Raw genomic sequence first — 16,279 nt, 5'->3', positions numbered from 1 at the left:
AGCTTCTTTGCTAGCGCAGATCACTAACTTTTTTTATAATAGTCTGGTGGTAGAGTTGTCAACTTTATATATTGTTACCAAGAGGCCTCCTTTTTTCATCTCCACATCCATCTCCTCCCCACCTCACATGAGTGTGCAAACAATGAAGATATTTGGTAGATTTTGCTTTATTTTGTAAACTTATGTCTAAGATTTTGTTACCTCATAATGTTATAGGATGCTGTATATAATATTACAGAACTAGGAGTATATTGTGAAATTTTACAATTTTCTTTACAGTGTTTTTCTTCTTGTTTTTGTTCTCTATTGTTATTATTGATGCTTTTTAAATCAATAAAAATATGGAATTTGAAAAAGAAAAGAAAGATGAGAGACACGTATTACACAATTGCGGCTTCTTAATCTGAAAACTACACACTGGAAGAGTTGCCTTTGTTGGGTGACTACATATGTGTAAAGTAGATGTTTTATTTAAATGTATTATTTGTATTGCAATATTTAATTTTGTTTGTTTGTTTTAGCTATTTTTAAGAAGCATCAACAAGCCTTGTAAAAACGTGACTTTGTGTGATAGCACACTACAAACACCAAATATGGCTGGGGGTGGCGGCATTCAGCTCTTTTTTGAGACAGATTTATTTATGTAAAAGGGCAACACACAAAGATCTATGAAAAATCCAGATATTTGTGTGTTGTAGTATTACTTTGGCTACCCATGGCCATATTCAACTTTAATTTATGTATAAATAAATGCCAGATGCGCATGTCTAATCATTACTGTTTGGTATTTTGTGCTTTTTCACAAAAAATATCACTATAATTTAACAGAAAGTATTATTCAACTTAATATTAAAATTAAGTAAAAGGTTAATTTCTTACTTGTCCATTGCAATTTCTTACTAGTCATATGTGTAAAATAATATACAATGTATCCTGATTTCAGATATTAAAGTTTTATTCTATCCCATCTCTGGTATTCAACCACATTTCAAAACTATATTCCTGTGGTCAGCTTGAATCAATTACCTTTTTGGTAATTCTCTTTAGAAATCTAGAAGCTGTTCCACAGAAAATGGGCTTGTATTTACCTTTTCTAACTGCGCCACTCTTGCTGTTCCTTTTAAGACAGGTACTTCCTTTAAGCACCCCATGAACAGAGGAGTTGCAGCATCTTTTCATAACCTTTTTTAAGCTCTTGGTTCTATAGACCAGGGAATTCTGGTGCTACCTGAAATTTTGAACACCTGGACAGAATTACTTAGGCTTTGAATTATTGGACTTACCCATATTAATCAGAACATGTATTTAAAAAAACAACAACTGCATTTGGCTGCTAAGACAACAACATTCTGTGTTGAGTGAGGCAGAGCTTTATGGCTCCTGATATTCTCTAAGCATATACTGCAGAACATTCCTTTTAAGAGGCCTAGCTTGGAATCACTTATTAAGGTTATTACAGTATTGTTTTCAAGGGTTACACAAGGTAGGTTTTTATTAATAATGTTTAACGCAAGGTACTTCTCTCAAACTTTCCTAAAAAATGTAATTGAGGATACAATGAAAAAAAAAAAAAAAAAGAATTACAAAAAGGTCTAAATGCCACACGAACCACCAAAAATAAATCTGAATTTATCTTGAATTCCAGGTATCTTATTTTGCCTCAGAGATCCGCTGTTCTGATAAAGGTGCTGAAACTTACAAGGGTTATCCTTCTAAAAAAATGCAGCTGCTTTTCATTTTATTTTTATCATAGCTTGTCTGTCACTTGCTTGTCTTTCTAGCCTGAGTGAATTCCTAACTTAAATAACTTTAAAAAGAGTTTTTGTCTGTAATAGAAAAAGGCCAAACATTGAATTTTGTTGACTGACAGAAGGGCCAAAGTAACAGAAAAATAGCATCAGAAATGCTGTTACTGTGAAACCTTCTTTATCAGGAATAGTTATACACATGTTAAAGGTTAACTGCTTCATGCTTCCAGCTGAGAGAGTAATAAAAAAAGCTATTTTATTTTGGTTTCTCATTTTTAAAAGGAAACTTTTTGGACACCTGTAAGGTATCTGCTTCATCAATTAGTCCATTGCTGTTCTGCTAAAGATACAGTTTAGGGATACTAAACCCATTTTTTTTCTTTAATGATTCAGATAGAACATGCAATTTTAAGCAACTTTCAAATTTTCTCTTATCATTTTTTCTTCATTCTCTTGCTATCTTTATTTGAAAAAGCAGGAAGCTAAGGAGCTGGCCCATTTTTGGTTCAGCACCCTGGGTAGCGTTTGCTGATTGGTGGCTACATTTAGGCACCAATCAGCAAGTGCTACCCAGGTACTGAAACAAAAATGGGCCGGTTCCTAACCTTACATTCTTGTTTTTCAAATGAAGATACCAAGAGAACTAAGAAAAATTGATAAGGGGAGTAAATTAGAAAGTTGCTTACAATTGCATGCTCTATCTGAATTATGAAAAAAAAGTTGGGTTTAGTGTCCCTTTAACTCCACCGCTGCTAGTGGCACAATAAAGTAAAAAAAATGAATATATTTTCAAAAGGCCTCCTACCTGCCCTAAAAGTTCTTAAACGTAAAGAGACAGTAAAGTTAAAATTAAACTATCAGGATTCAGATAGAGCATGCAATATTATGCATGTTTCCAATTTGCCTATATTGTCTCATTTGCTGTGTTCTCTTGCTATCTTTATTGCCTAGAATACCTAAGTTACCTCAGGAGTAGCAATGCACTACTGGGAGCTAGCTGCTGATTGGTGGCTGACCCTTTAAGCTTCTTGTCATTGGCTCACCTAATGTGTTTAGCTAGCTCCCAGTAGTGCATTGATGCTACTTCAACATAGGATACCAAAGCAAATTTGATAATAGAAGTAATCTGGATTTTTTTTTTTTTATAAAATTGTATGTTTAATCTTAATTATAAAAGAAAAATGTTAGTATTCATTTTCCTTTAATGTCAGTGTCTCCCGCTAGGATGAACTTGTGTTAATAACAGGGTAAAGGTTTGTACATGCAGACAACCTCTTTTTATTTGTAAGGCAAAGAACATGCAACTTCTGATTATTTGCAATACAAGTTTGTGGGGTTATTTTCTCAAACCTCTACACATATATCTCTATCAGATAAGATAGTCACAGGCCTATAACATCCCAGGACTCTGATTATGTTTTAAAAATATGCTGTAAAAAGGATACTGGAACCCATAAAAACAAAACAACAACAAAAATAACAAAATAAAATAAACTTCTCGCTAGCGACGAGAGATATTTTTCTGGACGTGGACTTGTTGCTCAGTGTGCCTAGAGGGATATGGCTGCATCTCACTGACGAGGCCCACAATAGGCTGAAACGTACGTCTGGGGTTTTGCTGTTTCTCTTGTTCAGAGAGGGATTGCCTGGTATTTCGGGGCTGGACTGTACTGTGAAGTCAGGATCAGACTGATATGCTTCAGGAAAGCTCTTCTCTGTGAAAGGCTTATGTTGAGAAAAAAGAGGCTGCTTCTTGGGTAGTAACTAGCCATAGAACAAGCTATTATGCTATTGTTCGTTCCCAGGTTGAGCGCTTCTCTGTTTTCATTGAGACAAATTGTTCTCATATTCTGTTCATTAAATCAAGTTTTCAAATTGATTTGGTCATTCAGTTACTTTGCCTGTTCAACTGCCTTGTAATTTATTTGGTGGTTCAAATGTTTTGGGAATAGTTTGTACTTTTCAATTTATTTAGATGTATTTTTGTTTTCAATTGCTTTTCACATTTTATTTCTTTTCAGATCCAGTGCAGTACATAATAAAATTCTGCGCATGTTAAAACATTCTCTAAATTGCAGATTAAAACATTATATATTTTCAGCTTGCCATATATATTGAAAATTGCCTGCAACTCATAATACTGTATTTTGCCCAGTCAAAAGCTTTAAAGCTCAATTTATCAATCCATGGCGAACAGGGGTGTAAATATTCGCCCATGGCTACCAAAGCTCTCCTCTGGGGGGCAGCAATCTGCTGCTTGCATTTAACATTGCACACGAACGCTCCTTTGCGCTTGTTGCAACCCTGCCCCCTGACCGCGAGTGATTGGCTGAGTTGGAAAAGACCGGGAATATTGAAATTCTCCACCTAAGAGGTGGAGAACAGTGTAGGGAAGCAGCGGTCTGAGAACCTCTGCTTGATCAATCGTGACTGCAGGTTCGCTTGTGTTAACCTGCAAAGTGGATAAAAGAGCTTGATATATCTAGCCCAAAATGCGTAAATCTGAATGCATATTATTTAAGATGTCACCAAACATCAAATACTGAGCAAGCTTGTGCTATGTGTAAAGTATATTAAGTAAGTAAACTTAAGATTTAATGTTTAGTAGAGACGCTTTATGGACTAATGGTTAATAGTCATGCTGTATTGTTTAATGATGCTTCAGAAAGCGGTGGCCTCAAAGCCTCAGTCAGTTATACGTTGTGATTATTATTGCAATGCATTTTCTTTGGCTCTGCAGCATGTCTAGCAGTGAACGTCAAAGATTTAAGTAACAAAAAGGCTTGAAAACCACAAAAACATGAGAGCAATAAGCATGTAAAAAGCAGAGAATAATTCTTTATACTGTCAGCTGCCTTGTGACACTTCGAGAGGAAAATTCTATAAGCTGTCTTAGCATAAAGAAACATGAAATACCTTGTAATTACAAGACTTTGTGTGGTATTTGTGATACATTAGAATACCAGTTGAGTTGAGTAACACTTTCTGAATATATTTATACCTTTGTTTGCTGCAATTGTTTTCAAATCGTCAAACTTACGCATCACTGGACTCATTTATTTTTTGTTTTGCAGTATCTTAACCCCTCCGCTGAAGCTAGTTAGGGAAAGATATGTATTAAGTTAAAGGGACATAAAAAAAAATCTTTTATGATTCAGATAGAACAATTTTAAACAACTTTCCAATTTACTTCTATTATCAAATTTTCTTTGTTTTCTTGTTATCATTTGTTGAAAAGCAGGGATATAAGCTCAGGAGTGTGCACGTTTCTGCAGCAGTTTTGAAACAATGTTATACATTAGCAAGAATGCTAGATGGCAGCACTATTTCATGTTGTGTATTGCTTCAGGCATGTGCACGCTACCTACCAAGCTATCTCTTGAACAAAGAATAACATAAGAATGAAGCAAATTTGATAAAAAAGGAAATTGGAAACTTTTTTTAAATTGTATTCTCTATCTGAATAATGAAAAATATTTTTTCCCTTTAAACAACTTTCCATTTTACTTCTATCATCAATTTTGCTTCATTATTTTGCTATCCTTTATTAAAAGAGCAACAATGCACTACTGGGAGCTAGCTGAGAAAATTGTAAGCCAATGATAAGAGGAATATATGAGCAGCCACCAATCAACAGCTAGCTCCCAGCTCCTAAGCAAATTATTGTATGCTCTATCTTAATCATGAAAGACAAATGTTAGGTTTTATGTCCCTTTAAGGCTTATGAAATCTGTTTTATAATTCTCAGTGTTGAAAAAAACTCAGTTTTCAGAGTTAAATAATGAGAAGGCAAAATAAATATTGAAAAAGTATATTGCAATTTTTATATATACATACAATTTAGTTCTATCATCCCAAAGCGCCTTGTGTTCCTTTGAAGACAGAGCTAAGGTAACTGTGGCCCTTGTATGGGTTGTGCGAACTTTCAACTCTGTGGTCTTATTTGGTGAATTGGCTGTTGCAGTGGACTAGTGGGGCGCAAGATTTTAAGCATAGGAAAAAAAATGTTCATATAAATGTATGAACTATGCTTTTAGCCATATTGTTTAGTTTTTTTTTTTAATTCATTTTAATTTTTATAGGGACATTAAACTTAAAGTTATACTTTCATTATTCAGATAGAGCATAGATTATGAAAGTACTTTCCAATTTATTTATCTAATTTGCTTTGTTTATTTGTCATCCTTTGTTGAAAAGTATACATAGGTAGGGTTCCGGAGCAGCAATGCATTAATGAGATCTAACTGCTGCTTGGTGGATGCACATATATGCCTCTTGTCATTGGCTCACCTGATGTGTTCAGCTAGCTCCCAGTAGTGTCTTACTCATTCTTCAGCAAAGGTTACCAAGAGAATTAAGCCAAAAGTAAATTGGAAAGCTGTTTAAAAGTGTATGTTTTATCTGCATTATGAAAGAAAACATTTGGGTTTCATGTCACTTCAATGCAGCTTACTTCTTTCTTACAGAGTTTATAAAAAATACCAAAATAATCATCCAGTTTTTTTTATTAAAATTCTTCCACAGAAACCTGTGGTCTTAAAGTCTGTGTTCATGGAGTACGATTTGGTTTTATAATGTCTATGATGAGCCTAAAAAAAACCCTTTAAAATAAATACATAATAAATAAGAATAAAACAAATACTCACCTTACGTAATAACTTGCAGCAAATTGGAAGGACTTGTGACACTATCATCATAATAACCTTTGACTTCTGAATACAGGTGTCAACCTACAAAACAGAAACAGAATAAAGAAATAAAAAATGTGCATATAACAGATCTACACATATATAGAATAAAGAAACATGCAGGTCAAACGTTGATGGTTCTGATACAGTGCACAAATAAAAAACAAAATGTACAAATTTACGTCATTCTCTTGGCTAAGACATGCCTGTATAATAAGAACGGTTTAATACAGAAGAATGACTGAACACAAAGACAGAGTGCAGCTGGCCTTGAAAAGGAGACAAGCAGAGTGTTTGAGCAATTGTAAGTGAAGGCAGATATTCCTGCAGTAGTTCAGCGCTTCCTGCTGCAGCTAAAGCTACCTTTACAGGTTGCTCCTATAACAAAGTATAGGCACAAACACACATTCTGCTGTCACATAGTACCCAAGACACATTCACGCTCCTGAGCCTAGTGCAGAATGCCCTCATGAAAGGAGGCAAAGTTTTAACCAAGGAAACAGAGATAATGAGGTCAAATTAGTTAACTGGAAAGTTTTTTAACCATTTAATTGTAGATGATGACATATGGTCATCATCTACTCAATGCTTTAACTGCAGATGACAACCTCATGTCGTCATCTGGGCGGGCAGGAGGGACTTTTGGAGCTGATTGCACCCCCAGCAGTTGCTGGTGACATCACCAACCAGGAAACCAGAAAGTGCTCAATAGAGCTTAAAGGAGCTGGATGGGGGTACATTTTCAAACCCCTCAATCTCAGATCCCACAAGCCCTAGAAATCACCAAGACTCACCGTTTGAAAGGTGTTTTAAAAATAAAAAATACACACCTTTTTAATGAGAGGGTCTCTAGGCACTTATAACAGCCCATCAAAAAGGTGTAGATATTCCCAAAGTATCCTTGTTTTAAAGACCAAAATACCCTATTTAAAATAAAGCTCCTATATAGGTTTTATTAACCAGGTGATCACTGTAGTAACAGTCTGCTCAAATAAATGCACAGGTATTCATGCCAGAAGCTGAGGCTCATGGGAGCTCCTATGTGCACATCAAAGGTATAAAACTATAGCAAAAGTCCTTTTTTCACAAGAGGTTACAAAAACACACACACACTATTGATTAAAACGTTGTTTAATAAAGTCATGGTAAATCCGAGCGTTTGAAAAACTGCTATGATTTACCATCACTAAAAATAAACTGTAGTTTCAGTCATCAGTTATTAAAAAAAAGGGTGCTAAACACAGCACTATTTAACTTAAAGGGACATTCCAGTCAAATTTGTTATCCACATAGATGCATTTCAGTTTTGAATAGAAGCATGTTTGTAATATACATGTATTAGCATAAATGCTTCTAGTAAAAGTTATCACTGTTTTAGTGTTATAATTTTTCTCTGCACGTGCATGTGACGCATAGCTAGATATTGTCACTGCACCCACATTTTAAATACTGCAGCTGCTCAGAGTACCAGTGGGGCTTGTATCATGTCAGCAATTAACAAATTGAGTCATTACCAGATGGGACAAGCACCTTAGGCTTTAAAATGCTGGTGCACGGTGCTTACTTAAATACACTTTTGAAACAGCTATAGCTTTTATTAGAAGCATTTTTGCTAATGTGTGTATATTACAAAATTGCTTCTTTTCTATACTGAAATGCACCAATGTGGTTTCCAGTTTTGGCTGGAATATCCCTTTAAGCATGTTTTCATATTTAAATAGACACAATAGTGCAATGGTAAAATGCTTCAATGCACTGCAGCATATCACTATTACACTACCATGGGCCTTTAACTATTTGATAAAGGGATTAAAGTCAAAATTAAACTATAATGATTCAGATAAAATATGCAATTTTAAACACATTTACAATATTACTTATGTTATCTAATTTACTTCATCCTGTTGGGATACTTTTTAAAATGCATACCTAGGTAGTCTCAGGAACAGCAATGCACAGTTGGAAAAGTGTTTAAAATTGTATGCGCTATCTGAATTATGGAAAAAAAAATGTGTTTCATTCCCCTTTAACCCCTACAAATAGGCTAAACTCATAGTTAAACTCCACTATGCATTAGTAATATACTTCTACTGTACTATTATGTCTGCTTAACTTTCTCTTTAAAGCTCTTATAGAACGGATAGAAAGGTCAAAATCGAAATGTGGGTAGGTGCATTTCAATGTGAAATAAAAGCATTTTTGCAATTATTTCCATTAGCAAAAACATAATTTATGCTTACCTGATAAACTAATGTATGAAAGAAAATGCTTCTAGTAAAACGTTATTACTTTTTCTTCAGCATACACACATATCCTGTGTAGGTCTGAGCGCCAGTATTCCATCTCAGAGTTGAAGATTGTGTGTATTGCTTCTGTGAAGACATCATTTGTGTCATAAGAGTGTCACAACGTGTGGTGTTTGAATACCGGTGTACAGGCCCTCACAGGATATGTGCATATGCTGCAGAAAAACAGTAATAATGTTTATTAGAAGCATTTTAATAAGGGAACTATATTGCAACATGGCTTCTATTTCACATTGAAATGAACCCATGCACATTGAAATATTGACCTTTATATCCCTTTAAGAAAGAAACAACCATGTTTTGCACCAAATCTAAGCAACCTGTATAATGCAATAGAATGCACATAGTAGCCTTTTTTTTTTACTATTTGAGAAAAAAACTCAATGGAAATATGGGACAAGAGGTTTAATCAAAACTCTGAAAGATTATTTCCATGTAGGTAAATCCTAACTTTAGTGTATTAATCACATTTGCAATATCTTATCTGAGAATAAAACTGGGAGAAGGCAAAAGTTGTTGTAGCACTAAATTTACAAGGTAGGTGTCAGTATTTCACCTCTACACTAAGTTAGAAACTTTATATGAGTGTGGAAAACTTTGTTAATTAGCTCAGTACAACGTGTGAGGCGTCAGAGTCTGCAGCAGATTTTCATTTGTCTGATGCTGTTACAGCTGATTGGACATGACACAACATTCCTCAGTCTTATACAGAGCACATAGCTTGGTCTCTTAGGAAAAAAACATTATAATCAACAAATACTGGAGGGCAATAATTTATTTGTCGCATTCAAAAACAAGCGTAAAGTAGTAAACATACTCTATTGTAGAAATCAATAAAAAGGTCTGCAGTACTTGTTTATTTTGTGGCTTATTGCTATTAAGTTTTAAATGTTATCTGTAAACTAAAAAACATAATTTATGTAAGAACTTACCTGATAAATTCATTTCTTTCATATTAACAAGAGTCCATGAGCTAGTGACGTATGGGATATACATTCCTACCAGGAGGGGCAAAGTTTCCCAAACCTTAAAATGCCTACAAATACACCCCTCACCACACCCACAAATCAGTTTAACGAATAGCCAAGAAGTGGGGTGATAAGAAAAAAGTGCGAAAGCATAAAAAATAAGGAATTGGAATAATTGTGCTTTATACAAAAAAATCATAACCACCACAAAAAGGGTGGGCCTCATGGACTCTTGCTAATATGAAAGAAATGAATTTATCAGGTAAGTTCTTACATAAATTATGTTTTCTTTCATGTAATTAGCAAGAGTCCATGAGCTAGTGACGTATGGGATAATGAATACCCAAGATGTGGATCTTCCACGCAAGAGTCACTAGAGAGGGAAGGATAAAATAAAGACAGCCAATTCCGCTGAAAAATAGTCCACACCCAAAACAAAGTTTAAATCTTATAATGAAAAAAACTGAAATTATAAGCAGAAGAATCAAACTGAAACATCTGCCTGAAGTACTTTTCTACCAAAAACTGCTTCAGAAGAAGAAAACACATCAAAATGGTAGAATTTAGTAAAAGTATGCAAAGCAGACCAAGTTGCTGCTTTGCAAATCTGATCAACCGAAGCTTCATTCTTAAATGCCCAGGAAGTAGAGACTGACCTAGTCGAATGAGCTGTAATCCATTGAGGCGGAGTTCTACCCGACTCAACATAAGCATGATGAATCAAAGACTTTAACCAAGATGCCAAAGAAATGGCAGAAGCCTCTTTCGGAAATCTTTAGTAGCTTCAACATAATATTTCAAAGCTCTAACTACATCCAAAGAATGCAACGATCTTTCCTTAGAATTCTTAGGATTAGGACACAATGAAGGAACCGCAATTTCTCTACTAATGTAGAATTCACAACCTTAGGTAAAAATTTAAATGAAGTTCGCAACACTGCCTTATCCTGATGAAAAATCAGAAAAGGAGACTCACAAGAAAGAGCAGATAATTCAGAAACTCTTCTAGCAGAAGAGATGGCCAAAAGAAACAAAACTTTCCAAGAAAGTAATTTAATATCCAGCGAATGCATAGGTTCAAACGGAGGAGCTTGAAGAGCCCCCAGAACCAAATTCAAACTCCAAAGAGGAGAAATTGACTTAATAACAGGTTTTATACTAACCAAAGCCTGTACAAAACAATGAATATCAGGAAGACTAGCAATCTTTCTGTGAAAAAGAACAGAAAGAGCAGAGATTTGTCCCTTCAAGGAACTTGCAGACAAACCTTTATCCAAACCATCCTGAAGAAACTGTAAAATTCTAGGAATTCTAAAAGAATGCCAAGAAAAATGATGAGAAGAACACCAAGAAATGTAAGTCTTCCAGACTCGATAATATATCTTCCTAGATACAGATTTACGAGCCTGTAACATAGTATTAATTACGGAGTCAGAGAAACCTCTATGACTGAGAATCAAGCGTTTAATCTCCATACCTTCAAATTTAAGGATTTGAGATCCTGATGGAAAAAAGGACCTTGCGATAGAAGGTCTGGTCTTAACGGAAGAGTCCACGGTTGGCAAGTAGCCACCCGGACAAGATCCGCATACCAAAACCTGTGAGGCCATGCTGGAGCCACCAGCAGAACAAACGAACGCTCCTTTAGAATCCTGGAAATCACTCTTGGAAGAAGAACTAGAGGCGGAAAGATATAGGCAGGATGATACTTCCAAGGAAGTGACAATGCATCCACTGCTTCCGCCTGAGGATCCCTGGATCTGGACAGATACCTGGGAAGCTTCTTGTTTAGATGAGAAGCCATCAGATCTATTTCTGGAAGTCCCCACATTTGAACAATCTGAAGAAATACCCCTGGGTGAAGAGACCATTCGCCCGGATGTAACGTTTGGCGACTGAGATAATCTGCTTCCCAATTGTCTATACCTGGGATATGAACCGCAGAAATTAGACAGGAGCTGGATTCCGCCCATACCAGTATTCAAGATACTTCTTTCATAGCCAGAGGACTGTGAGTCCCTCCTTGATGATTGACATATCCCACGGTTGTGACATTGTCCGTCTGAAAACAAATGAACGACTCTCTCTTTAGAAGAGGCCACGACTGAAGAGCTCTGAAAATTGCACGGAGTTCCAAAATGTTGATTGGTAATCTCGCCTCCTGAAATTCCCAAACCCCTTGTGCTATCAGAGACCCCCAAACAGCTCCCCAACCTGTCAGACTTGCATCTGTTGAGATCACAGTCCAGGTCGGAAGAACAAAAGAAGCCCCCTGAACTAAACGATGGTGGTCTGTCCACCACGTCAGAGAGTGTCGTACAATCGGTTTTAAAGATATTAATTGAGATATCTTTGAATAATCCCTGCACCACTGGTTCAGCATACAGAGCTGAAGAGGTCGCATGTGAAAACGAGCAAAGGGGATCGCGTCCGATGCAGCAGTCATAAGACCTAGAATTTCCATGCATAAGGCTACCGAAGGGAATGATTGAGACTGAAAGTTTCAACAAGCTGAAACCAATTTCAAACGTCTCTTGTCCGTCAGAGACAAAGTCATGGACACTGAATCTATCTGGAAACCTAAAAAGTTTACCCTTGTCTGAGGAATCAACGAACTCTTTGGTAAATTGATCCTCCAACCATGTTCTTGAAGAAACGATGCAAGTCAATTCGTATGAGATTCTGCTAAATGTGAAGACTGAGCAAGTACCAAGATATCGTCCAAATAAGGAAATACCACAATACCCTGTTCTCTGATTACAGATAGAAGGGCACTGAGAACCTTTGTAAAAATCCTTGGAGCTGTTGCTAAGCCAAACGGCAGAGCCACAAACTGGTAATGCTTGTCTAGGAAAGAGAATCTCAGAAACTGATAGTGATCTGGATGAATCGGAATATGCAGATATGCATCTTGTAAATCTATTGTGGACATATAATGCCCTTGCTGAACAAAAGGCAGCATAGTCCTTATAGTTACCATTTTGAATGTTGGTATTCTTACATAACGATTCAATATTTTTAAATCCAGAACTGGCCTGAAGGAATTCTCCTTCTTTGGTACAATGAAGAGATTTGAGTAAAACCCCAGCACTGTTCCAGAACTGGAACTGGCATAATCACTCCAGCCAACTCTAGATCTGAAACACATTTCAGAAATGCTTGAGCCTTCACTGGATTTATTGGGACACGGGAAAGAAAAAATCTTTTTTGCAGGAGGCCTTATCTTGAAGCCTATTCTGTACCCTTGTGAAACAATGTTCTGGATCCAAAGATTGTGAATCAAATTGATCCAAATTTCTTTGAAAAATCGTAATCTGCCCCCTACCAGCTGGGCTGGAATGAGGGCCACATCTTCATGTGGACTTGGGAGCTGGGTTTGGCTTTCTAAAAGGCTTGGATTTAATCCAGACTGGAGATGGTTTCCAAACTGATACCGCTCCTGTAGGGGAAGGATCAGGCTTTTGTTCCTTATTGTGACGAAAGGAACGAAAACGATTAGCAGACCTAAATTTACCTTTAGATTTTTTATCCTGTGGTAAAAAAGTTCCTTTCCCCCCAGTAACAGTTGAAATAATAGAATCCAACTGTGAACCAAACAATTTATTACCCTGGAAAGAAAGGGAAAGTAAAGTTGACTTAGAAGACATATCAGCATTCCAAGTTTTAAGCCATAAAGCTCTTCTAGCTAAAATAGCTAAAGACATATACCTGACATCAACCCTAATGATATCAAAGATGGCATCACAAATAAAGTTATTAGCATGTTGAAGAAGATTAACAATGCTATGAATATTATGATCTGTTACTTGTTGTGCTAAAGCTTCCAACCAGAAAGTTGAGGCTGCAGCAACATCCGCCAAAGATATAGCAGGTCTAAGAAGATTACCTGAACATAAGTAAGCTTTTCTTAGAAAGGACTCAATTTTCCTATCTAAAGGATCCTTAAAGGAAGTACTATCTGCTGTAGGAATAGTAGTACGTTTAGCAAGAGTAGAGATAGCCCCATCAACCTTAGGGATTTTGTCCCAAAAAACTAATCTGTCAGATGGCACAGGATATAATTGCTTAAACCGTTTAGAAGGAGTAAATGAATTACCCAAATTATTCCATTCCCTAGAAATTACATCAGAAATAGCATCAGGGACGGGAAAAACCTCTGGAATAACTACAGGAGGTTTAAAAACCGTATTCAAACGTTTAAATTTAGTATCAAGAGGACCAGATTCCTCTATTTCTAATGCAATTAATACTTCTTTAAGCAAAGAACGAATAAATTCCATTTTAAATAAATATGAAGATTTATCAGTATCAACCTCTGAAACAGAATCCTCTGAACCAGAGGAATCTTTATCAGAATCAGAATGATGATGTTCATTTAAAAATTCATCTGAAAAATGAGAAGTTTTAAAAAGACCTTTTACGTTTACTAGGAGGAGGAATAACAGACATAGCCTTCTTAATAGATTTAGAAACAAAATCTCTTATGTTAACAGGAACAACCTGAATATTAGATGTTGATGGAACAGCAACAGGTAATGGAACATTACTAAAGGAAATATTATTTGCATTAACAAGTTTGTCATGACATTCATTACAAACAACAGCCGGAGGAACAGATACCACAAGTTTACAACAAATACACTTAACTTTGGTAGATCCAGCATCAGGCAGCAATTTTCCAGAAGTATCTTCTGATTCAGGGTCAATCTGAGACATCTTGCAATATGTAATAGAAAAAACAACATATAAAGCAAAATTGATCAAATTCCTTAAAAGACAGTTTCAAGAATGGGAAAAAAATGCCAATGAACAAGCTTCTAGCAAGCAGAAGCAAATAAACAATGAGACTTAAATAATGTAGAGACAATAATGACGCCCATATTTTTTAGCGCCAAAAAAAGACGCCCACATTATTTGGCGCCTAAATGTTTTAAGCTCCAAAAATGACGCCACATCCGGTAACGCCGACATTTTTGGCGCAAAAACGTAAAAAAAATGACGCAACTTCCGGCGACAAGTATGACGCCAGAAATGACAAAGAAAATTTTTGCGCCAAAAAAGTCCGCGCCAAGAATGACGCAATAAAATGAAGCATTTTCAGCCCCCGCGAGCCTAACAGCCCACAGGAGAAAAAGTCAAATTTTAAGGTAAGAAAAATTGATTATTCAAATGCATTATCCCAAATAATGAAACTGTCTGAAATAAGGAATGTTGAACATCCTGAATCAAGGCAAATAAATGTTTAAACACATATATTTAGAACTTTATATAAAAGTGCCCAACCATAGCTTAGAGTGTCACAAAAAACATAATTTATGCTTACCTGATAAATTCCTTTCTTCTGTTGTGTGATCAGTCCACGGGTCATCATTACTTCTGGGATATAACTCCTCCCCAACAGGAAATGCAAGAGGATTCACCCAGCAGAGCTGATATAGCTCCTCCCCTCTACGTCAGTCCCAGTCATTCGACCAAGAATCAACGAGAAAGGAGTAACCAAGGGTGAAGTGGTGACTGGAGTATAATTTAAAAGATATTTACCTGCCTTAAAAACAGGGCGGGCCGTGGACTGATCACACAACAGAAGAAAGGAATTTATCAGGTAAGCATAAATTATGTTTTCTTCTGTTATGTGTGATCAGTCCACGGGTCATCATTACTTCTGGGATACCAATACCAAAGCAAAAGTACACGGATGACGGGAGGGATAGGCAGGCTCATTATACAGAAGGAACCACTGCCTGAAGAACCTTTCTCCCAAAAATAGCCTCCGAAGAAGCAAAAGTGTCAAATTTGTAAAATTTGGAAAAAGTATGAAGCGAAGACCAAGTTGCAGCCTTGCAAATCTGTTCAACAGAGGCCTCATTCTTAAAGGCCCAAGTGGAAGCCACAGCTCTAGTGGAGTGAGCTGTAATTCTTTCAGGAGGCTGCTGTCCAGCAGTCTCATAGGCTAAACGTATTATGCTACGAAGCCAAAACGAGAGAGAGGTAGTAGAAGCTTTTTGACCTCTCCTCTGTCCAGAATAAACGACAAACAGGGAAGAAGTTTGGCGAAAATCTTTAGTTGCCTGCAAGTAGAACTTGAGGGCACGAACTACATCCAGATTGTGTAGAAGACGTTCCTTCTTTGAAGAAGGATTTGGACACAAGGATGGAACGACAATCTCTTGATTGATATTCCTGTTAGTGACTACCTTAGGTAAGAACCCAGGTTTAGTACGCAGAACTACCTTGTCTGAGTGAAAAATCAGATAAGGAGAATCACAATGTAATGCTGATAACTCAGAGACTCTTCGAGCCGAGGAAATAGCCATTAAAAATAGAACTTTCCAAGATAACAATTTTATATCAATGGAATGAAGGGGTTCAAACGGAACACCTTGTAAAACGTTAAGAACTAAGTTTAAACTCCATGGCGGAGCAACGGCTTTAAACACAGGCTTGATCCTAGCTAAAGCCTGACAAAAGGCCTGGACGTCTGGATTTTCTGACAGACGCCTGTGTAACAAGATGGACAGAGCTGAAATCTGTCCCTTTAATGAACTAGCTGATAAACCCTTTTCTAAACC

At 36.5% G+C, this 16,279-nt stretch overlaps 1 protein-coding gene across 1 annotated transcript in view; it reads right to left on the bottom strand.

The window, feature by feature from the left end:
* The window catches only part of CTNNAL1 (catenin alpha like 1), a 727,303-nt gene that overhangs the window by 3,500 nt on the left and 707,524 nt on the right, over positions 1-16,279 (bottom strand). The window contains exon 18 of the mRNA XM_053714583.1: positions 6,395-6,478. Coding sequence (XP_053570558.1) covers positions 6,395-6,478 — 84 coding nt within the window. The remainder of the gene's footprint in view (positions 1-6,394; positions 6,479-16,279) is intronic.

Source organism: Bombina bombina, chromosome 5, assembly GCF_027579735.1.
Source record: "Bombina bombina isolate aBomBom1 chromosome 5, aBomBom1.pri, whole genome shotgun sequence".
NCBI lineage: Eukaryota > Metazoa > Chordata > Amphibia > Anura > Bombinatoridae > Bombina > Bombina bombina.
This window is presented reverse-complemented; position numbering and strand designations above follow the sequence as displayed.